At 47.9% G+C, this 25,620-nt stretch overlaps 2 protein-coding genes across 2 annotated transcripts in view; one reads left to right on the forward strand and one right to left on the reverse strand.

Annotated features, from left to right (window-relative positions):
• Positions 1 to 9,695, reverse strand: part of cdh23 (cadherin-related 23) — a 160,408-nt gene extending 150,713 nt beyond the window's left edge. The window contains 1 exon segment of the mRNA XM_060073834.1: positions 9,604 to 9,695. The gene's annotated coding sequence lies outside the window, so the exon portion shown is untranslated.
• A 14,008-nt stretch (positions 9,696 to 23,703) lies between these two features.
• Positions 23,704 to 25,620, forward strand: part of plpp4 (phospholipid phosphatase 4) — a 42,022-nt gene continuing 40,105 nt past the window's right edge. Inside the window, exon 1 of the mRNA XM_060073114.1 lies at positions 23,704 to 24,302. Coding sequence (XP_059929097.1) covers positions 24,214 to 24,302 — 89 coding nt within the window. The 5' untranslated portion in view covers positions 23,704 to 24,213. The remainder of the gene's footprint in view (positions 24,303 to 25,620) is intronic.

Below are 25,620 nucleotides of genomic sequence, written 5' to 3' on the forward strand. Positions count from 1 at the left end.
TGTGTGTGCGTGCGTGCGTGCGTGTGTGTGTGTATTAGAGTCAAAGAAACCAAGCAAAAGCTGACTTCACTGCAGAGGCTCATCTAAACACTTTTTAATAGCTATAATTAACATGATAATGCTAATTGTCAGACGAAGATTTGGTGTCTGAAGTAAAGCACCGGGGAAAAGCAAATAGTGAACGATGTTTTCTCATCTGGCACACATTAATTTAGCGGTGAGGTAGAAATAATGACGCATAATCCAACTAATACTATACTTTGCGGCGTGGTTCGGAGGATGTGTGTCCCGATCTCCCTCGCGGTTGGAATGAGTATGTGCGGTGTGCGTGTGCGTGTGCAAAGCTGCAATCCGTTCATACACCTGTGACTAGGACTGCAGTCGGACGCCGCGAACATGCTAACGCTACACAAACAGAGTGACAGTCGGCCTGACTGTCCTATACATGTGGCGCTGCTTTGGCGAGCGCGCTCAAAGTACGTTTGCACGCATGAGTGAGGGCGCCCTGTCAGAAGAGGCGAGGACAACTCATAAACGCCTGCTGTCTGCTCCCTGGTCGGCCCCTTCATAATCCTCTCTCTCTCTCTCTCTCTCTCTCTCTCTCTCTCTCTCTCTCTCTCTCTCTCTCTCACACTGGAGGAGGTACACCTGCTGAAACTCAATCGCCGAAATTCCTCGGTCGATCCTATATTTTATTTTCCCCTCCTCGTCTTCCCTCCAAACCCCCCTCTGCATGGTCTCACAGTAGGGTTCTCACCGGGGGTTAAACGCTGTAGCTGTTCCCTTAGCTTTCCTCGACGAGGCAGACAGACTTTATAAAAAGATTGTGAGGAGGGATAAAATCAACGTGCGTGTGTTCTACTGTTGTGTAAAGAACTAGGCCACGGAGATAATTCGGAATTCAAATCAGACAAAGAGGCAATAATACACAGGTGAGGTAGAAACTGAATGTTAAGAAGGTAGAGTTCCAGACAGTGGGTTGTGTGTGTGTGTGTGTGTGTGTGTGTGTGTGTGTGTGTGTGTGTGTGTGTGTGTGTGTGTGTGTGTGTGTGTGTGTGTGTGTGTGTGTGTGACTGGATCTCCAATAATAATTTATCCTCCAATTGCTAAAAACATACCTATAATTATTTGAATGATTTAAACGTATCAAAATGCATTCAAATTTCCACAGCCCAACTCACACATTGAATTAATATGAATGTGTAAGTACCCCCCCTGAAAACAGTTGCAGTCTAAAGAAGACACTAAATAAATTACCATACATACTTTTCATTCGGATTATGTTACCCCAGCATCACGGTACAGTGATCTTGAGCTCTTGGTGAAACCTTTGCCCATTTTCTCCCCGCCTGCCTCCCCCCCCCCCCCCCCCCCGCGGGCTGTTGTCATGTTGGATGGAGACCTTTCACCCGCTCAAACTCTGATTGTATTAGTAGGCTTGTTATCCTGGAACACATTCACAGCTGCCACCTCCTGCCTTTCATGAACCATTGTTTTAATCACACTCAGAGCGGCAACCCAATTGTACCCAGAAAACCCCAGGGCAAGGTCTTAAAGTGCTGTGGTGTGCTATGGCTATGCTAGCTAAGGTGAGGTGGGCTAATGGGATGTAGGAGGGGAACTCTCGGCTAGCAGTTGTTAGCAGTTGTCTTTAGACTTCAACTGTTTACAACATTACTACATATCTAGGGGGGGGGGGATTTATACATTCACTCTAATCCAAGGTGTGAGTTGTGCCACGAAAAGTGGACATTTGAATGCATTTTGATAAGTTTAGATGATTCAAATAATGGCTAGTATGTTTTTAATCGATGTGAGGAGAAATTAGTCGTTTAATTCCAGTTACACACACACACACACACACACACCTAAGAACAAACTACGGAAGCCTCAAAGTCACCTCACACATCTCCTGTTCACAAGGATTCTATAACCTGGGGCGGCAATAGACCTTCACACAAACACACAGCCCATCCCAAGGGTGATCTGCAGGTGGTTGGATTTGATGCATATTCTGAGACAGTGCTTAAGTGAGAATGTTGTTCTTCTGCAGCAACATGATGCACCTCTGGCCTGTTTGACATGCGGCGGCACCATTCAACTTGCAGCAGTCCAACGAGCAAAGCCCACCTCAGTGGGCGACTGCTGTGACAGCTACCCTTCGTATTAGCAAGCTGATGTTGTGAGGCTGGTTGCTGATGTTGTTGCGTGTGCATCACCCAGCGACCATGCCCCAATTCGTTCACCCAGCCAGGGGGAAGACAAAATGACATGGACATAACGAGAGGTCTCTGACTTTAAACGTTGTTATGGTAAATATGTTGGGTAAAAGGAGAACCAAAAAGGAGAAAGAATAAAGAGCTAGAGAGAGCTTGAGCCATCAGGAGGGAACGGGAACAGGAGTAAATGTCAGAGGCCCTCTGTAAAGATCAGGCTAACGAAAATGAGGCTGCAGATCTATAGTGGGTCAAACAAACGATGTGAAGCCAGGAAACTACTCTGAAACTGGATCTGAGCGGCTGCAGAATTGGCTGGCACCAAGGTTTGCTAAATTCCAAACGGTGCTTCTACCACGGTATGAAAATATAAATAAAACCACAACACGAGCAATGGATAAACAAACAGTTCCACTCCTACACCACTGCCCAGGAGAGGGTCCTGGCTGGAATCCAGTTCTGGTTAATGACTGTTGTTGGCTACTGTTTATCTGACAGAAAGGGACAACAAGGCCACGCATACTGAGGAGATGTTGAGAGCCAACGTATGGAGCGACATCTTCCCTGCAGAGGGAGCATCGGGTCTCCTGGCCGCCCAAACTCTTTCCTTGTATGCCAATTGAATCTAAACTCCCCAACAAAAATCCTTTCCATGCGTTCCTTATGTTGGTGAGAAAAACCCATGGCTAATTGGCAGCGGATCCGAGGCAGATTAAAGCGACAGTTGGTCGTGTCAAAGGGAGAGGGGCGTGGGCAGGGGGGGGGGGGGACTGGTAATTGCTCTGATGAGCTGAGTAATGTCTTCCTCCTTCACACACACACACACACACACACACACACACACACACACACACACACACACACACACACACACACACACACACACACACACCCGCAATCTCTTCGTCTCCATCTCGACACACGCGTCACTGTCTGAAAGCCTCACTCAGCATTCGTGGCTGAAAATGACAAAGAAGGGAATGACAAGGGGGGGGGAGAATGGCGTTCCGGACGCACCGAGGGGGGGGGGCCCTTCACCCATGACAGGGACGATCCGGACTGGCAGGGGCACGCACGTACTGGTGGGAGGGGTGGAGGGTAGGGGGGTAGGGGGGTAGGGGGCGGGAGGGTCGTAGGGTAGGGTGGGTGGTAAGGTCGGAGGGGGTGGGGGTGTTGGGTGGCACGGGGTGGGGTCGGTATGGTGGAAGGTAGGGTGCTGGTAGGGTGCTGGTAGGGTGCTGGTAGGGGGTTGGTAGGGCAAGGTAAGAGGCAAGGGTCTTGAGGGTGGCAGGAGAGAAACCCCATCATATTTTAGCACTCCTTTTGATCTGGCAAATGGAACAAAAGATTCCTTTTAGGAGAGAAAGATAGCTGATGGATGTAAAATATGGGTGAGGCCCCGGGTAACTCAGGGCCTCACTCTGCGAGACGGCGGGGTGGGATGGAGGGCTCGTGGTGGTTGTTCTACATCCACCGACGGTTTCCCCCCCGGCGTCCTCCCCTGCAGCAAGAAGAACCGGTGGCTGCTGCTGCTGCTGCTGCTTTGCATCCTGGGAGTGCGGTCGGACTGAAGTCTCCCCTCAGATAAAAGATCAGTGGCTGGCTCCAAGGCAGGGGAATTGTCGGTGGGGGAGAGATCGGGACCAATGCCCGGACAAACTCTCCCCCTCTCCCCCGAGAACCCAGCCTGTAGGCACTTTGATCCAGTGTGGACGCATCTCACTCAGAGTACTGGGGGAGAACTGGGGGGGGGGGGGGGACACGGACAGACTGTGGACAGGACTTGGGGAAGACACTAATTATGAGGAGCAGGGTGGCAGTGTTGTGGGACAGCACATTCCCACAGCCTGTCAAGACTGCTAAGCACACTATCCTATCTGCGCACACACACATACACAAACACACACACCTGCGTGGATACACACACACACACACACACAAACACGTGCGTGGACGCACACACCCACAGACGCACACACACACAGACACACAATCAATTACGGTGTTGAGGCTTCAACCGGCGATAAATTGAGAATTACAATTCTCCCGAAGTGCCACACACTGGCAGCTGGCGGAGACAGTCAACAGAATTCATCAGGTTTTCCTTTCCTCTTAGAGGAACACAAGAGAGGCACGGCTGACACCGTTGTCGCAGGCAGAGTTAGTGAGGACTCAGTCGTAGCTACGGCCGCTGGTTTGAGTGTGTTTAGAACAAAAATGATGAAGCCAATCAAATAAATTGCAAGAATAAACAAAATCGGTTATTACAATCACTTAACGGGCAACAGTGTGCGAGTGCAACGGAATGGAATTATCGAGTTCTACGATTGTATAATTCCACATAGAGTTACAAGAACTATTTTCACAAACTCTACAGCAATTCGGATTTTCAAGAAATCAATTGCAAGTGTTGGAAAAAAAAAAACAAGACTCACCATTGAACCAGAGAAAGGAGCACATAATGACGCTAGTTAGGAACAAAGCCCGGACGCCAACGGCACCTCCATTGTTCCTGAGTGCAGGCTGACAAAATCAGACCATCTCAGTTCTCACTGTTGGGGCCAGAGATGTTGTGGTGAGGGGATAATGATGCACTCTCACAGCCAGCGCCCTTGTTGACTAAAACACCTGGATCGATAAGCTGTCAAGGCACCGCGCCCGGGTTCCCTTCAAACCCCCGGCCGGTAGCACGCTAAACCGAGGTATGTGGGGTGTATATGTTGTTTTCCATGTAACGGATCAAATGGGGGCCCCGCTATGAAACAGAAGTAAATAACACGCTCTTGTTTTGAAAGGATGGCTGTCGGACAGGGCCAGGCAGCGATGGTCCCGGCCCGGTCTGCGGTCGACCTGGATGCATCACTGAGCGATAAACGGTAAACGAGGACTGCATTTATGCAGCGCTTCTCTAACCAGTGGCCCCTCAAAGCGCTTTTCAATATTGCCCAACATCCACCCATTCATTCATACATTCACAAACCGACGGAGGTGTAAGCCGTGCAAGTTGACAGCCGGCACGTCGGGAGCAGTCAAGGTTGAGGTGTCTCGCTCAGGGACACCTCGACACTCCGGGGAGCTGGGGATTGAACCAGCAACCTTCCGGTTAGCAGCCAACCCGCTCTACCTCCTGAGACACATGCCACCGTGTGGCCAGACAGACCCTACCTTCTATTTATAAAGGTTAAACACATGTAAATCACTTTGGATTACAGCATCTGCTAAATGAAAGCACAGAGACGGACCGTCGCAAAGAGTGTTCTCCGCAGGGGGTGCGCTTGTGTGTGTACACCTCACAACGTACACACAGGGGAAGAGTGAGAGGGCCTGAGGACACCCGTTCATCTCACTCTCGTTGTTGGCGCTGCTGTCATCCCGCCCGGCCGCCGGCCCCCTCTCTCCCCCCTCTCTCCCCTCTCTCCCCCCTCTCTCTCCCCTCGTGTGCTACTGTCGCCGCCGACGACTGATAAAAAAAAACCGCTTAGCACCTCCTCTCCGTCGGGATGACCCCTGCGTCTGACTGCTCACTTCTCCTCAACTCACAATACTGTTTACCCCCTCTCCCCCTCAATCCCTCTCTCCCCGCCCTCCCAGTCCATCCTGCTCTCTCTCCCGCTTCCTTTCTCTCCCTCTTGTTCAATCTCCCTCCCCTTCCCAGTCCATCTTACTCTCTCTCCCTCTCTTGCTCTGGCTCTCGGTCTATCCCTCTCTATCCTCTCTCTCCCTCTCTCGGCCAATCTCTCTCTCCCTCTCGTCAATCTCTCCCTTTCAGTCAATCTCTCTCTCTCCCTCTCGGTCAATCTCTTTCACTCCCCCTCTCTCTCTCTCCCCCTCTCTCTCTCTCTCTCTCTCTCTCTCTCTCTCGCTCTCTCGCACTCTCGCTCTCTCGCTCTCGCTCTCTCGCTCTCTCGCTCTCTCTCTCTCTCTCTCTCGCTCTCTCTCTCTCTCTCTCTCTCGCTCTCTCTCTCTCGCTCTCTCTCGCTCTCTATCTCTCTCTCCCACCAACTGACAAGGCTCTCCTGTTGCTGATACAGCCATCTTGAACCTTGTTGTCCTTAATAACCCACACTCTTCAACCCTTGGCTTCCTCTAGTCTCAACTCATCATGGGATTTTTTCCAAATCCTAAACTGCTTCAGGATCAGATTTGAATGTGCAGTGTGCACACATGATGAGAAATTGAGACTTCCAAGTGTGTTGATATTGTCGTGCAGCGAATCCACGCTAGTAATGACCAGAGACAGAGGACAACGTCTGCAATGTCCTGATGCTCACCCATACTAAAGCACGACACAACATGCTTTCAAAATAAAAGCGCCTACCAAATAGTATGAGCAAACAGCATTCAGACTAAGCTGCCCTGCTGCCAGAATGCGGCCAGCGGTCAGCTGCCATGTGTTCCAGTGGACGGCGAGGATTTCATGGTAACGGGGGCCGAGGGAGGCGTGCAGGAACTGGTGCATGCACCTGTAATCCTGGCCCGGGCCCCGCGATCCTGTCCTCAGCACCGCTGTCCTCTCCACCAGCGCCACCTCTATCCCTCAGTTCTGCCTGGCTGCCCGGCCTGATTTAATGGCCAGCACTCAGCCGGGTCAGGAGAGAGGCCCTGCACAACAGCCAAATAAACAGCTAGAGGAGGGGGGGGGGGGAGGGGGGAGGAGGAGGGAGAGGGGGTGGCAGAGGAGGTGAGGGGAGGTGGTGGGGGAGGGGCTGGTAGAGGAGGAGGGAGAGGAGGTGGGAGAGGAGGAGGGAATGGAGAGGAGGTGGGGGAGGAGGAGGGAGAGGAGGATGGAGGAGGTAGAAGAGGAGGAGGGAGAAGAGGAGGGGGAGAGGAGGAGGAGGGAGGAGAAGCTGCGAGCAAACAATGATCATAACGATAGTTATCAGCAATCTGTTGGCCGAGATAAAACCGGGAACAGTAATATCGCTTCGCAAACAAGACCGCTTATAGCGCCCAGACAGAGGTCTACACTAGACTGAAAGAGGAAAATAAATACAGGACATCATATAGGAAACACCAATTGGTAGTACTGTCAGAGACACAGATATTGAAATGAGACCCTCCTAATTATAATACAAATCGTATCCAATATTTTCATTATAATATCCATCACTCTCTTTGCTACACATTCAGTCATGGCTTTGAATCTCAACTCGTGGGCTCACAAATTGCTCTCTCTCTCTCTCTCTCTCTCTCTCTCTCTCTCTCTCTGCCTCTCTCTGTCTCTCTCTCTCTCTCGCTCTCTCTCTCGCTCTCTCTCTCTCTGAGACCTCATACACTATACAGTCAGTCAGTGTATCTGCATTTCATTTCTCCATCAGCCAGGTTTCAATCGGGCCCGTCAGTCATAGACACTGACAGACGTGAGGCTCTGCCATTTCACTCTTCCTGCTTTCCTCTCCTATTGAAAATGGATTTGGTAGAGAGAGTGATGCTCACAAAAGGGCAACTGTCACAAGAGTAACCCCCCCACAACACACACACACACACACACACACACACACACACACACACACACACACACACACACACACACACACACACACACACACACACACACACACACTCCAAACCAACACCTACACATACACAACCACACACAGGTTGAGAGACAAGGGAAGGATAAAAAAAATAAATGCATTATTCCTCTGACACGTGCACAGTCAATGTTCAATTGAAACTATGGAAACGCTTTTCTCAAACCATCAACTAACGTTTTCCAAATTGCTGTACTGGCCATGAATTCCATCTCGGATTTAACAGCGAGACGTCACAGCAGGGATCCTACCAGCACCATTACTCCTACATTCCTTCCCCGGTCGGTATTCCGGCCTCATATGCTAGATGACCACCGTGCGGGAGTCAGTGAACCTGCGAGGTGAGACAATTGGGGCCAGTGGTTCACCAAGTCGCACCATCATGCACAACATTTACCCCATGACAGCCTCATCTTCTCCCAGCGTCATATCTCTGGGTTTACCATAACACGGATACAGTGTTGTACCCCCCCCCATCACACTCTCTCTCTCACACACACACACACACACACACACACACACACACACACACACACACACACACACACACACACACACACACACACACACACTCCTAATCTAAACATCAAAGTCACCCCAATGATGTACAATTATTCAAACACCAAAAAAGCTGCTGATGCAGCTTCAGTTGACAGTGACCATCAATTCAGATCAAAGAGAGAACCACAGAGCAGTGACACGTGCCCATCTTTAAGCAGACTTCCAGTGTTGTGTTTACTGATTAAGATTAGGTTGTTCTTAAATAATCATTCACTGTCGACAGGGGATGCTATACTAATAGGTAAATATTGTGAAAAATAAATTATTTTGACTGGCCCTACGTGTTTTGATTGAAATATGAAATGCATGTGATGACTAAGAAGGTTTTCCTTCCAAAGTTTCGTCTGAAAATGACTATATACCCTCCATTCAGCCCATGCAGATGCTCTTTGTTTGTAGAATAGTCGTAGGTTGAGCTATAGTTCATGAAAAACGATGTTTTGGATCACAGTGAGCTCCACACCATTTTAAAACTCAAATCGTTCATTTCTCATCACACTTACGCAATAGTAAAAGGACTCTGGGAAACCAATTTCCCCAAACGCTGTGCAACTACAGAAAGCATGAGGTGGGGGTGGGGACTTGTTCTGCAACGCACTGGTCTCTAGCTGCAGCCTCCATCGGCATGCCATCAGACATAGGTTCTCCAGGTGGATTCCATTAACGCCTGCACTCTTAAGTTTGGAACGCACCTCCTAACCCTACCTGCCGACGCGTCACCGAGGCGTTCAAGTGACACATGAATAAATGAGGCGCGCCAGCCACGGCGCTTCACAGCAGGCGCCCTGGAGGGTCGCCAGGGCTACCGGAGACAAGTCCCTCCACCTGATACCCCCGACGCACCGTGCGCCAAGCGGCTCCGACGCACCGGCGGCCACCGGAGTTTCGGGCTGATTAGCCTATTACAGACAGCATATTCACGCCGGAGTATGACCACGTAACGTTATACAACCTTTACGTTTATTTCGACCCCTGAAACAGAACTTAGACCGTCTAGGCACCGCTCAAACAACAACTTTGGCACCTGAGCAGCAGTCTAAACAGGTTGGCGCTTGCCAAAGTGCCTTATCCAAACGCATGGATAAATAAAGAATGTCTTCTTACGCACGTTGACGAAAATGCTTGAATATCAAGTGGCATTGCTTTTTTAATAAACCATGACTTAAAGCCCAAGAGAAGAGCAAAAACATCAGCACCCTAAGGAAAAAGACTCGTCGACCACTCGACGGCCGTGGGTTCAGTGTACACAATAAAGGGCGAACAGCAACATGATGATAATGATGTTTTCCTACCTGCCGTCCGTTCGTCAGCGGCTGAGAGCCTTGAGCTTCGACTGACTGTCCTGCTGTGATGCGTTACCAAGTGTCTGCAACTCTCTCCCTCTCCCCCCTCTCTCTCTCTCTCTCTCTCTCTCTCTCTCTCTCTCTCTCTCTCTCTCTCTCTCTCTCTCTCTCTCTCTCTCTCTCTCTCTCTCTCTCTCTCTCTCTCTCTCCCTCCATCCATCGGACTCTCTCCCTCCCTCTCTTCACCCTCGCTAACTTACTGCCTGGTATTGCTGGTGTTGGTGCTTATCGCCGCCGGACATTAATAATTTGAAGAGGCTTCAGGAGAAGCAAATTCCAACACGCGCTCCGTTCACACCTCTTAGTGCCTGAATCACTTTTCCCGTTTCCTTTGTCAACACATTTATTTTCTCCAAAAGTTGAACGTGAGCTGCTAGGCCTACGCAACAATTGTACACACACACACACACACACACACACACACACACACACACACACACACACACACACACACACACACACACACACACACACACACACACACACACACACACACACGATTGATTGGATGATTGATATGAAAAATGCATGATATGTTCTCCAGTTTCACAGTTTCATCCCTCATACGTTATAGACGGATGATGATGATGTTTTGGAAATACTTTAAATGATACACTTTGTGCCAATATCTTTACAAGATAATGCCCGTTATCGCACCCTGTGCCAAGAGCGTAGGTCCACGATTGGTGAAATGTTGTTCGTGGTGGACAGCGTCATCTAGCGTGAGATATAAAAAGGCATCGATCGATTGATCTCATTGTGGCCGAAAATACATTGTGCAGGAAAATATGCCTTACCTATATTGAAACTGTCAGGAGGTTTTCAATCAGCCTAGGCGTTGGATTTTGTGGATCACCAAACACGTTCTCAAACAGATATTTTATCAACTCTGATTAGTGCCACTAATTGAAAAAGGAACATTGAAGAATTGCGTAAAAGCAGGCCTGTATTATAGTCTTCAATGTTTCAACATTGCACGGAAAAGTTACTCAAACATACCTAGACCTAACTATAGGCCTTATCGAAAATAAATTGTAACGTAGGCCTAAATATTACGAAACAACAATTAATTTGTCAAGAATAATTATATTAAAACATTTGACTAATGCCTACTCAATGTCCGCCCTTTTTGGTAATAACAAAAGCGATAATGGTTATGTCAGAATATGTGTGACCTATGTTGTGCACAACTACAACGCCATTTAAATGTTCGGAAAACCCTTCGAAGCATTCTTTCGATGGACGTTGCTTTGCCTCCATCTGTCGGATAATTTGAGTAGCTGCAGCTGCAACCGTTTAGAATCAAATTTGCGCAACAATGATCACACAAATCAAAACACAATTATTCGGCAATTTAATACCAAAAAAATGTTTTATCAACCACGTCATCTATTCTCGCTGGTGCACATTTTTAATCACTTAAAAACCCACAGCTTTTCAAAATTGTTTGAAATGATCATAATTTGCCTGCTTAACAATGACTTTGCCTTTAAAACGAAAAAGTGGAACCCTCATAAGCTATTTGCCCATTCCCATCTATTCCATCAGTGTCTGCTCCACCATGAAAGGAGATGCGAGCTCCTCAGCTCTCTAACAATGGATGCTCTGTTGCATGCCCGTCTGCACCGAAACATCCCAGTGCGCACTATTATTAGACCACAGGCGTCACAGACCCACTGCTCAGGAGGGTCTTGCCCGCTTGGCAGCAGCGGGGCCCAGTGAGCAGGCGGCTGGGGCAGATGATTGAGGAAGCTGCAATGGTCGGACAACAGGCTAACCAGTGCTGCTGACACTGTAGGTGCACGCACACACACACATGCAGAGACACACGCATAGACACGCACGCAAGCACGCATGGACACACGCACATGCAAAGACACACATAAACACACACACATGGAGACGCACACGCACGCATGCATAGACACAGGCACACAAACACAGAGACAAATGTAAAGGCACACACACACACACACACACACACACACACACACACACACACACACACACACACACACACACACACACACACACACACACACACACACACACACACACACACACACACACACACACACACACACAGCAATCATGAAAAGGAATCTGCGCGTTGAATTTGCATCACTCTCGACTATTGTCAAAGACTGATGCAAGAAGTGCAACGTTTATTGCCGCCCACATCTCCCAGGCCACGAGGAGTCAGGATAAATTGCAATCAGGTACTCAACACCATCACGATGAGCCGTATGTAGCACTAATATGTATTTACGGTAAACTCATCTCTCTGAACGTTCAAATAATGGCTCTCTGCCAGTGACATGTAAAAAGCCTACATTTACCGAATAACAAGCAGTTCAAAGACTCTGAATACATTCTCTGTATTGTCTGTCAACAACAGTCTGCTGGGAAGGTTTTGAAACTGGAAACTGTTAACATGGATCTTCACTTCACAAATTGGTGCTATTGCTTAACTGGCATGTTTCACAACCTAATTGGGGAACTATTTTGAATCAATACTATAGACCTCTTCCAGTTCCTCAATCTATTTTACAGATAAACATTCCATATGTAATAATGTGATCAGAACAGCATAGATGGCCATCAATTTGGGGACATGGGGGCATAATTGTTTGGAACGATTCCTACCTGTCGATGGCCTGATTTCAGCAGTGTTGATCTAGCAGTGTATGTTTATATCCTCAATGCGGGCAGCTCATAGTCACCATAGCTCAACTGATCAACCACTTAACCTTAATTGTTTCCAGAAAAAACAAAGCCAATTCGCCCTCCACAGCAGGAGTGACAGGCCCACACAATCACCCCCCTGATAGGCAGTCCATGTAACCCCAGCCTTGACGGGAATCAGGGGAGCTGCTTAATTTCCCCCGCTCTTTTTTTCTCTGAACTCTATTTAAAGCGGTGCAGCGTTTTGCTAATGACTTCCCAGCTGTCATCTGGAAGACGCCGCTGCCAAAACGTACGGGAGGGGTTGAAGAAAGCAGGGCCTATTACCGACAGCGCGTCCCTCACGGACTGCCTTTGACATTCACGACGGCGTTCACACAATGAGCGGCGGGGCAGGTTAACGCAAAGCCTCTATTACAGTGGAAACCAAACACATTACAGGGACGGCGCACAACGTCGGCGCGCACACACACACACACACACACACACACACACACACACACACACACACACACACACACACACACACACACACACACACACACACACAGTCGACGTGATTCAAAGGTTGGGGGTCAGAGTCCCGATTTACTTTCCCATTTTCAGCGCTTCAGGTCTGCAGGGACTTTAATGGCATTAAGACTAAAGCCTCCTTCTGATTGCCTGAGCACAATAGTTAAGTGGGAAGTGTGTTCGGTGGAATCAGTGTTCCCATCACCGGTCCTCTTCCTACCTGAAAGCCTCCACATGCTCCCGTAATAGCCTATATGCTGCTGGATAAAAGCCCCCCCCCGAGGGACGGATGAATGGGATTGCGCTGCTGACAATGAAAACGGCCCCTTTATGGTGACAAGAGAAACAGGTAAGGAAGAAAAGAGCAATAGACCTCGGTAAAGGGAGCTATTTCTGGGCCTGGGTTGAAGCCCAGCCGACAGGTGCTGTCCACATCTGTGCTTTAATCAAACACTTAGAGCCTGCCTCAGAGAATGGCTCCTCAGACGGAAGAGAGAAGGAGGAAGATTAGGGCGGCTTCAGAACACCATCCTTAAATTAAACTGCCTCTGGGATCAGAGGTTATTCAATATAGAGAGGAATGTACTGTGATTCAATGTCTGTAATTTAATATACGATTACGATTATCTTACCACATATGATTATTAGACTAATTTAGTGTAGTTTTAAAACATAATCGAATAAAGTAGATTGAAACCATATATCTAGTGTAATTCATCTACATTTCTGATAAAACATAATTTCTCTTTCCCTGGTGATGTTATTCTAAACCCTTAGTGATACACACCATGCATGCCAATGAGGCTCCTTCAAATTAAAAGCGTTAATGAACAGGCGAGATAACATCATTGCATAACAGGTGTGTATAGATCAGATACATCAATAAGACACCCAGCGTGGCATATTAATAAAGAAAATAAAAACACCAGAGAGTCAGGCGAGTGTGGATGTTGACAGGAACCACAGTGGTAATCGGGCCCTTGGCAAAGTGTCCAGGCCCCCAGAACGGATCTCATCAGGGGGACCATAGCAACAGGCCCTGCCCAGCTTCCCAGCCCCCAGGTAAAGTCGATTCTATTCATCCTCAATTTAATGATAGCCAAGGCACTTAATATAAAGTCTATAATAAGACGTAATAAAAACATAAAATAGTACCTTTTTTTTGCGATTAAATGAAAAAGGGTCTGCATATCTTCAGCCTCACCTCATTTCTCTTCCGCCCATTTCCTCTGCGTCGGTTTCAGCTGCACCGGCGAAGACATTTCAATTATGTAGCAGGATCGCAGCCATAGCATGGAGCAGCACAGGTCTCAGATGAGGGTCTTTGAGGAGGTCTGCAGCATGAGGTTCCACATGGGACGTGCCCTTCATCTTAGCCGTGGGTCTGGGGACATTTCAACAGGGCCACCCATTCCACATTTATTTTGTAATCCATATATATACTTCTCAATATGGTTACAACAACCAGTGCCTAGACACCGTCGGAAAATCACAGTTTCTTCATATTTCATAAGCACACATAATAAGGAAATCACGAATATTACAAAGATAACCATTCAATAAATCCCACTACAGATGTGTGGCAGTCATAAACTGGTTTATTGCAGTGATGAGTGCGATGATGCGTACAGCAGCCATGAAAGAGATCATGAGTGCGTGTGGTGACGGCTGGCTCAACCCATGTGCATTGATTACTCAAAGCAGAACAGATGTGCAGCCTCAACCAGCCCCAGATTCTAATCAGTCTGACTCGGGCCAGGTGAGGCTGCTTCAACCGATCAACGGCTCAAACTCCATAGGATGAACATATACATACACAACACATAGAGCAGTAAGTCCCACGATGCTTGTAATCCCAATATAGAAGTCCAATACTTATAGGTCCGTTTTGTATTTGGTTTATATGTATAAACTTTCTGACTTTCAATGCATTTGACATGATGTGATGGGACAAGGATGGTGAGATTGATGCAGAGATAAACAGATTACAGGATGAGTTAAGCAGAAGACAGGATGGGAGGACGATTTCTGACAGATGAATGGACGGAGGGATAGGGCTTAACGGTTTGATACCTCGACGCGTTGATTGACGATGCCTTGCTAGACAATGTAAATTGGTTGTTAAGCCGAAGGGGGCCAGCAAAGTCCAAACCCTTTCAATTCCAAAATCGAAATCTCAATGAAAGCGCTTTGATTCCCCCCCAACATTCAGTAGAGCGTCTGCAGCCTGATGTTTAATGAGCTCAATTAAAAATATGTGGCTGAAGCATGAAATGGGGACTCATTCTTGGGTCCTCTCTCAACTTAACAGCAAAGGCATGTTTGGATCGGAGCCAGTGCAGAGCGAGGAGAAGGAGGAACAGAGGCTCTTTTGTCCACTGCGGGTGTCTGGCTGAGAGACGAAGCAATCCAAAATGGATTAGGGTGTCTTATTGCAGGCGCCTCATGCAGGGTTCACAGAAGATGCATGTGATCCTGCCCGGTTAAATGATCTCCCTTAAAACGGCTTAGTGTGAGTGTGTGTTTGACTGATATGGAGGGGTTTGGGGCGACACAGAAAACCTAGTGCAAAAAGTGCCGTAAACAAACAATCTGTTTGTGTCGGCTCCAATCTGTTTTGCCTCCTTCTCCGATGCGCCGACGCCGAGCAGCAAAGTATTAAACAAACAGGGGAATAAGAATGAGATAATGGAGACTGGGGAAGGCTGCTCAGTTTTGATTTTAAGAGCCAAACTTGTTTCCGCAGCAGATGGTGAGCCAGGCTCTCTGAAACAGCAGACCACTTGACCTGGCACTGCATCTCTTACACTCATGTTGAAACTGAAGCATCACCAGCAGTGCTTTGGCTTGACAGTAAAAAAGCATGATAATCTCTCTCTCTCTCTCTCTCTCTCTCTCTCTCTCTCTCTCTCTCTCTCTCTCTCTCTCACTCTCTTTCTCTCTTCTACATTCATAATAATATATTCCTCACTTAATAATCACAGCCCGTGCGCTGTGTCCTCATTATTAACTGGTTCAAGTACTCCACAGTGTTGCCTCATGTGAGAACAGCATCCTAACGTCTCATCATTTATCATCACACTTCCCCTTCCTGTTGTCTCCTTCTCCCTCTGTCCCAAGGGGCCCCTGACACTAGGGGCCCCATGGGGGGGATGGGGTTAAACAGTACACCGCTCTGTACACACTCATAGAGACACGGGTCGAGGCTAGAGGATGTTGTCTGAGACTGTAGACTTTAGCCCATGGGTCAAGCTTCACACCTCATCAACATCGTGTGTGTGAACTGTCACCAGTCTGCTAATGGAGTGTCAATCATCTGTCAGCGCAGACGATGTAGCCCGGGTGAGAGACAAAAAACAGCAACAACAAGCGATCCAGAGCAGAAAATGAGGAAACATGCACCCAAAAAATGTTTTGGTATTTTGGTATTTCAGTTGAATTATTTAAGCCATTGTAATGTTTGGATTTTCTGAAGCCATTTTAATGTTAATTGTATTGATAAGGAGGCACTTACTATTATCAATGTGTTCCTTTGTGTGATTTAGAGATAGAGGCAGATTGGTAAAAAGTAAACAGACGATATCGGAGATGCGGTATTTCATAGTTGGAGCTGAACGTAACCATTCAGGTGAAGTCAGGTACAGAACTCTCTAACCAATCAGGTGAAGATAGGGACAGAACTCTCTAACCAATCAGGTGTCCAATCAGGTGAACATATAAACAGCGCCATTTTTTAAAAACAAGCAGAGCAGACGGAGACAATAATAAATAAGTTATTATTGACAATAAATGAATAATCGCGTAAGACAAAAAGTGTTTCAGAATTAATTACGTTTGAACTCCGTTGGGTAGCGTCTAAAGGTTCCTGTATTGGGAACGGTCGCAGAGGGGAACTTAAGGGCTGATTATGGTTCCAACGCAAGGATCAAGCAGACGCTTCGACGCAGCCTCGAACCTGTGTTGGTTCTGCGTCAGGTTTTAGTGAGCGGACCAATCACAGCCCTTGCTGCTGCGGACGCACGGTTACAATCTTTTGGAGGCGCACTTCAGGCCCTTGCGGTGGACGCAAGTAGGGTCCGCAAGGACCTAATGGGTCCCCCCCTTGCGTTGCGTCGACGTGGAACCATAATCTGCGCTTTGAGGGCTGATATATGGTTCTCACTGTGATTGGTCCGCTCACTAAAACCCGGCGTGGAACCCAAACAGGCTCACGACTGCTTCGAAGCGTCTGCCTGGTCCCTGCGCTGCGTCGACCTGGAACCAATAATCAGCCCTTAAGAGAGTGGGCGTAGCCAAAAGCCTGAACAGCTTTCCAAGAAGTGCCTCCGTCGGAACGCGCCCACAGTCGGGTTCAGCAGCACGTCAGCACTTTCTGAGGATCTGGCACATTTGTCTTTGTTGAATGTGTGTCGCAGACTTTTGAAGTGGTTACTGGCATGATACGCATTCTATAAATAAGAGGTGGAGTTTTTAATATCCTCTGGGGTGGATTATTTAAATATTCATTTTGGTTGCGCACTTAAAGCGTGACTGACAGTTGGAAACTTTAATAGCAGACGCTCAAATTTATGTGCAGATTCACGCTGATAACAGGAATTGCCTATTTGGTTTAACAGGCGCGTCAACACATTTTCCATCCTTCAATTAATAAAGGTTACCGTAAACAAGCTTCTTGTGTGACTGTAATAAACCCTTAGATAAGTCAATCAATTAAATCAAGTAAAGGTGCGGTGTGTGGAGTTCAGCAGGGCAGATTCAGATAGGAACCACGTGAATATTTTGTGCTAAATTGATTCAGAATCATGAAACAATCTTTCTTACCTTTATTTATTTTTTTTCCCCCATCCCGAATAGTAGGCTAAAACATATCAAATTGAGAATTTGTCAAGCTGAATCGATTTTCACTTGACTCATATAGGCCTACGGGAATGTTCACATTCCATCATAAAATATGTAAACGTAGCATGAATCGCTTTGAACTGCAACATTTGCCACCTGATGTAATGATAAGATATAAAATATATTGCAACGTCCCAGCTAACGGTTATAGGTAGATTTAGGAGTGCCAGGCGTCCAATTAAACAGGAGCCCATTTTACAACACGTGATTGATTTTGCTCCACACCGTAGTTGCAGCGGTTAACGGCAAAAAAAAAACAGCGTCAGCAATTAGACACTTCCTGTCTGCCTGTCAAGTGTGAACAATCATAAAAAAAAACAGCAATTATTTCCAGTAGAACGAGGACACCGTAGGTTCAACTGTTCTCCCCCAGAACAGCACCCTGCAGTCCGTCCGTGGAGAAATCGATGCCACTCCCTCTTATCTTGTTTGGGTACAAACTAATTAGGATGTAATCTTACATTCCCTTTAGGCCGTTCAATGAGCTTGATCAATGGTAAAATGGACTGCAATTATATATTGCACTTTTCTAACCAGTGGCCACTCAAAGTGCTTTACTAATAACGCCTATAACCTTCACCCATTCATACATTCCCACATCGACGGCAGTTTCAACCATGCAAGGCGACAGCCAGCTCTCCATGAGCAGGTAGTGGGAGGTGTCTTTCTCAGTGACACCTTGACACTCTGCTAGGAGGAGACGGGGATCGAACTAGCAACCTTTCGGCCACCAGCCAACCCACTCTACCTCCTGAGTCACTGCTGAGCAGTGGTTGGATTCTCACACAGTCCTGTCACTGTCCTGTTTCAAAGGACACGTTTTGTTGGAGGAGCTGAGCTTGTTCTAGCAGGGGAAAGATACAGTAGTGGAGTGTTGTGCTTTGAATGTGTACTTTATAAGTAAATAATTAAAGTTAACGGCTTAGCAGCACATTGGCCCAGTTGGATGTTAGAATGACAAAAATGGTGTGTACAGTATAAGTCATATTGTACGCATCGCTAGCTCTAACACAGAGTGAGTGAGTTGGCAATCTCTACCATGTGCACACAGATACACACTTGCATGCATATGTACGCTCACACATGCACACACACACACACACACACCCGCACACGCACACACACACACACACACACACACACACACACACACACACACACACACACACACACACACACACACACACACACACACACACACAGTACTCAAAGAGCACCTATAAGTGGACGATCTGTCTCCATTCCCTTCCCTCGGTCCCCCACTCTCCGCGTTCTCTCTCTCTCTCTCTCTCTCTCTCTGTCTGTCTTTACTTAACTCTATCACACACACACACACACACACACACACACACACACACACACACACACACACACACACACACACACACACACACACACACACATACACACACAGACACACACATACACACAGGGGACGAGCGTTCTGAAAGTGCTATAATTGAATCCCTAATTCCTGTTCTGTGTGTGTGTCTAATGGTGGTCATCCATCCCCACCACGGCCATCCCTTGGCCCAGGTTATTGCATCACCTGCTGTCATGGGGAGAGAGTGGACCGGTCCGGATGTGGGCAGTGCCCCCCCAGGGTGTGGGCAGTGGTACGGTCCGGGTGTGGGCAGTGGACAAGTCCGGGTGTGGGGAGTTGACCCCCCTGGCCGTGGGCAGTGGACCGGTCTGGATGAGAGAGTGAACTGGTCCGGGTGTGGGTAGTGGACCTCTGCGTGTTAGGGCAATGGACTGGTCCGGATGTGGGCAGTGCATATGTGCAGGAGGACCACTCTACTGTCGCTAATTTTCCTCATTCTCATGCATATTTCCCGTTCAACACATTTTGTCACTTTTAAAAGCAGAGCTAATTAGTTGCATTAATTACAAATCTCGCAAATCGCATTAGTGTCGGCGATGAGAGCGATGTTTATGGCGGGAGTCAAGCTGTGTCTGCTCTCTCTTGAGGCCAAAATTATGAATGAGTTGATATTAGGAAGTGTGATACATGTGTAAGCAAAAAGGGGACGCTTTGTATGCTTTCTGCTCAGTTGACCTTCCTACCAGGGAATTCATCGCAACGTGTTTAAGATTCAGCAAACATACAAAGTTTGTTGACCTGCAGCTGCAGCTATGCATGTATCCTTGAAAGTTTGAATAGATTTTACCCTTAATCAAATCAAGACTTGACAGTGACGGGCATCATCATCATCATTCCCATCATCATCATCATCATCATCATCATCATCATCATCATCATCATCATCATCATCATCATCATCAACGTCTCATAGTCTTCTGCTATGCAGACCCTCCATCATTCATAGTGTGGTGATAAGGGGAGCACTGACAGCGGGGAGGTTTGAAGGAGCAGTGAAGCCTGCCCTTGTCAGGTGTGAACATAACAGCTTCCTGCCGGCGCTTGAAAGCCTGACCATCATCATCCCCACCACCATACACACAAACACACATTCACATCCATACACACACAAACACACATACATAAACGCACGTGCTTGCACACACACACACACACACAAATAAACGCCCGTGTGCACACACGCTTGCATCCATACGCACACAAACACACACAGAAGTGAACACATGCACGCACACACACACACACACACACACACACACACACACACACACACACATGAGACATCAGCCTTGGAGTGAGCCGGTGGATGGGCGCTGCTTGTCTATTGAATGATGGAGGACGTCACAAAGATGATTAGAACAGAGACAGCACATCTCGCACGCCGCTCCACAAAGAGCCGTGGTGCTCTGCTTGGCTCCGGGTACCGCATCCCCATAAACACCCATTACTTGTGGTCGGGCTCCTCCAGCCTGAAGTGTAAGGCGCCGGCGCCCAATGAGAGGAGACCCCCCAGGGTCGAGGGGGGGGGGGGGGGGGGGGGGGGGCTACACTGCAAACAGCAAACAAACTATGAGGGATGCTCTCCAATAAAAGGGCTGTGTGTTTAGAAGCGTACCGGGAGTGTTGTGCGATATACAGCCCCCACTCTATATAAGGGACACAGACCCTCATGCAATCCCCCACACTCTCTCTCACTCTCTCTCACAGAGACACACACACAGATACACATACACACACACACACACACATAAACACGCCGCCCTATGGAAGAGAGTGACTCACTCTGGTGCAGGAGCTCTGGGAAGCACACGTACCACAGACATTTTACTTGGCCTTAATGTGAATGGATTGAAAGTATGGAGAGCGTTTGGCAGGTGGCCATATCTCTAATCAAGACAGAGTTCAACCCCCCCCCCCCTCTCTGTGGGAATATGAATCTCTCTCAGTGAACACCTAGGGAAGGTTGCCATGGTACTGGGATTTGATGGGAAGATATTTATTTGGGTTGGAGGAAATTAATGAGGATCTCCATTTGATGAGAGCATTATTTATGTATCTTGAACATAGCAGTCAGGCTACTGCTTCTTTGTTTTGAGCCAAAACAACAATAAATAAAATAAATTGCGTTAATCGCGCGATAAAAAAATTAACGCCGTTAAAATTGGTTTGCGTTAACGCCGTTAATAACGCGTTTAACTGACAGCACTAATATTTATTAATAATATTTCAACAGAAGAGAAAGATGTGTAGCTGTAGAGAAATCAGTTTAAATTAGCCGAGATCTGCAAAACGTTTGAAGACATCATGCGACTGTAACCACCTCACTGTAACCACCTCATTCGGCTAATGGGGCTCTTATTTTGTCAGACAGTCGTCTGCGTTCGAGCCCCAAAAGCGGGTTTGTCGTGGACTCAAAGGAGAAACAGTGCTTTAATGTTGGCATGCGTTCCCATTAGGGGTTCACTGCGAGATGGCAGCGACCGCTTTGAAGACACACCCCGTGAGTGTCTGAGCACCATATCTTTTTTCATGCTTCTCTGCTGACGTTCTTTTTGTTCCCCACTCTGGTAAACATCTCAGGCAGATCACACGGAAAAGGGCAGCAGCACGACCATGCGTGTGCGTTTGCCTTGCTTGGTGTGGCTGTCATTCCCTACTGATACAGTCATGTGATGGATGGACGTAATCACACACATGGACGGCATCACACAGCCTTGGTCCTCAACCTCTGTTTCCATCATCTCACAGAACTTCTTGCGGTATTCATTAGTGTCTGGCTGGTTCCACTCCCGCTGGCCACGCTTCTGACCTAGAAAAGGTTTGTGGGTCAGGATGCTTTTTCAGGTTTGTTTTTCACTCATTTAAACTCTCTCTCTCTCTCTCTCAAACACTCACACACACAAACATGCATCGACAGAAATACACACACACACACACACATAAATATAATCAGAGTTGTGCTGTAGGATGCTGCCTGGGATTTAGCTATAGACACACACACTCACACCCTTGTTTGCACACACAAGCACACACACACACACACACACACACACACACACACACACACACACACACACACACACACACACACACACACACACACATACATCGAAACCCATACAGAATAAAGCTGTATGATAAGGACATGCCTTTGAGAGCTAGGAATGGACACACACACACACACACACACACACACACACACACACACACACACACACACACACACACACACACACACATACATTGACACACAAACACACTTCTCCTCCGCAGACACACACCACGCACACACACACACACACACACACACACACACACACAGTACTCAAAGAGTACTCCCCCGCCCATACCCACACACATACATCTCCCCCAAGCACACACACACACATCCAGCAAACCCACAAACACACACATACTTCTCCCCACCCAGACAAAACACATCCAGCCAACCCACACTCACACTCACACACACACACATGCATCTCCCCCTCCAACACCTACACACCTCTCCCCCTCACACACACACACACACACACACACACACACACACACACACACACACACACACACACACACACACACACACACACATGCATCTCCCCCTCCAACACCTACACACCTCTCCCCCTCACACACACACACACACACACACACACACACACACACACACACACACACACACACACACACACACACATGCACCAACCCTGCCTCCCCACCCTCCCCGACTCCTTGGACAAGCAGGTAACTCAGCGAGCCAGTTTCAGAGGGCATGAAATATGCATGCGCGGCTGTGAAGCGAGCGGCTGGTTCCCAGAGCCCCGCGGCGTCTCCAGCGCCGCCCTTCTCCCTTTATGAGAGTCAGGCTTCACCTGGCGGCCCCCTGGGTCCGCCTCCCCGGGTACTGAATCACTCTCGGGCCGCGGTAAAGCACGGAGTCCCATGGGTCTGTTGAAGCGTGTCGCCCGCCTGGTGGCTGCAGGGTAGATGTGCCCCCCTCTGCTCTTTGGGGAGCCTGTCCCCAAGGGGAGCTTCTCCGGGGCTGTCCGTTTCATGGCCGGGCTGTAAACATTCATTAGTTGTTTACATCACTGTTACAATGTTCCCCCATGCAGCTAATGGTTAACCCGAGGGTTTACTGCGTTGCGATTCATATTTAATTCAATGAGGTTCAAAACGTATTAGGGCTGATCGTAGGTCGATGTTGTTTTCGCACTGATGCAATGAGGGGGTGAGGAGAGAGCCTGAGAAGTGGAGAGAGAGATAGCGGGATAATAAAGAGAGAAAGAGTGCGAGAGAGAGAGAGAGAGAGAGAGAGAGAGAGAGAGAGAGAGAGAGAGAGAGAGAGAGAGAGAGAGAGAGAGCCAGCGGGATAATAAAGAGAGAGAGTAGGAGAATGGAGAGAGAGAGAGAGAGAGAGAGAGAGAGAGAGAGAGAGAGAGAGAGAGAGAGAGAGAAAGTGTGAGAATGAAGAGAGATAGAGAGAGAGGGTGAGAGAGAGAAAGAGAGATAGCAAGAAAAAGGAGAGAGAGAGACAGGGAGAGAGAGAGAGAAAGTGAGCGAGAGCGAGAGCGAGAGAGAGAGAGAGATGAGCGCTCGTAAAGTGTAAATCAGGTGTAGTCGCTGGCTGACTTGGTGAGGCTCAGGCAGCATCCCTTTAATGTGTTCATACTATTCAACATTGTGCTGCTCTAGCCAGCCATAACCCAAGCCTATTTCTCCCAAACAACCTACGCAAGGGTGTTTGTTGGTTGCGTGCGTCGTGCACCCCTACCGGACCGAGGGCAGCTCTGTGTGTATTTTCCAATAATAAGAGGCTGTCGCCAGCAGCGCATCCTCACGTCACGGACCGTGCGGACGGACGGAGGGACACCGGAGACTCGGGAGAACAACTCCTCGTTCCTCACGGCGCAGGAGGAGGAGGAGGAGGTGCAAGGCATGCGACGAGAGGGGGAGCGCCTCTCAACTACCGAGCGCTCACTTGTGGATTATAACCGGACCAGTAGTGTTCAGTAGATCAACTAGTCTCCTGTTTTCCTTTATTTTTGTCTGACTCCTGCAGGAGTGTCTGACCCAACATGAACATGTCCCCGCCCGACCGGAGGAAAAACATCCGCGCCTTGGCTCTGGAGATCGGCATCCGCGTTCTTCTTTTCGGAGTTTTTGTGTAAGTAATCTTAAGTGTAGTTTCCCGAGTTCATAGGCTACTGAACGGTGTTAGGCGGAGGCGCTGCTCCGTTGTGCAGACAGAGATAGTGAGACTTTGAAGGCAGCCGGTGCCTTGTGACCATGGCCAGACGTTGCGGTTTGATGGCAGGTCTGCCTCACGCCCAGCCTGTAATGTGATTACAGCCTACACCTGATGTAAATCTCCATCAGGCACTGCCATTAGATGATAATCAATAGAGGGGAAAAAAATGAAACTATGACTCCACCTAGAGGCCGCCAAACGCATCGTTAATGAGTTGAATTAGCAATCACATGGACAACTTTGATTGTATTCCATTTCGAAGGAGTAATAGTACAACTGTGTTATTCTGTGTGGAAGGACTGCATGTTTAGAACGACCCATGTTGTGTGTGTGTGTGTGTGTGTGTGTGTGTGTGTGTGTGTGTGTGTGTGTGTGTGTGTGTGTGTGTGTGTGTGTGTGTGTGTGTGTGTGTGTGTGTGTGTGCCTGAGAGAGAGAGAGAGAGAGAGAGAGAGAGAGAGAGAGAGAGAGAGAGAGAGAGAGAGAGAGAGAGAGAGAGAGAGATCGGTTTATGGACAAAAAATATGGATACCTGACCTGAAAAATATTCAGAAGCTTCTTGAAACTTATGTTTCATATTTCTTTCTTGCACACGGTTCTTTATACGCAACCTTAAACCCGGAGTGCTCATCACCATAACATGGGAGATGTATCTGACAGCACCGTGATATCAGATGCAGTGTACGCCCTCCCAGCCCTGCTCTCATGGGTCTGATGTCAGGCAGCAGCTCAGTGAGCCTCCAGCTCCCCCCCACCTGCAGAGGGAGGCTTCCTTACCTTGGCTGCACTGTCCTTGGGCTACGCTGCGTGTGTGTTGTCCACTTTAATGGATTACAGCCAGTGTAAGCAGCAGAGCCCACCGATGCACGGTTTATGTGTTTCAGTGTGTAAACCAGGGAGGTTTTACACAATGATTGTGTTTTTTTTTTTATTGCCGTTACTGATTAGTTTGCGATGATTATGAACTGGTGAAAGACATTTGTCTCAAACAATTAGACTGTGAATCAAAATGTGGAAAAATTATATAATAGGTAGGCTAGTGAGCACCAAGGTTTTTATTAAAGAGGAAATGATGCTGCCTTGCATTTTTGTAACGCCAGCAAACATATCATCCATCAGACGTGAATATGTTGTGTAAAAATTATCCATAATTTTATCAAATGAACAGTCTCTTTTAAAATGGATCGTATCCAAAGGTAACACGTTGTTGTTGTTCTTTCACTCCGTTAATTCATT

The sequence above is a fragment of the Gadus macrocephalus genome, chromosome 15, assembly GCF_031168955.1.
Source record: "Gadus macrocephalus chromosome 15, ASM3116895v1".
Taxonomy (NCBI): Eukaryota; Metazoa; Chordata; class Actinopteri; order Gadiformes; family Gadidae; genus Gadus; species Gadus macrocephalus.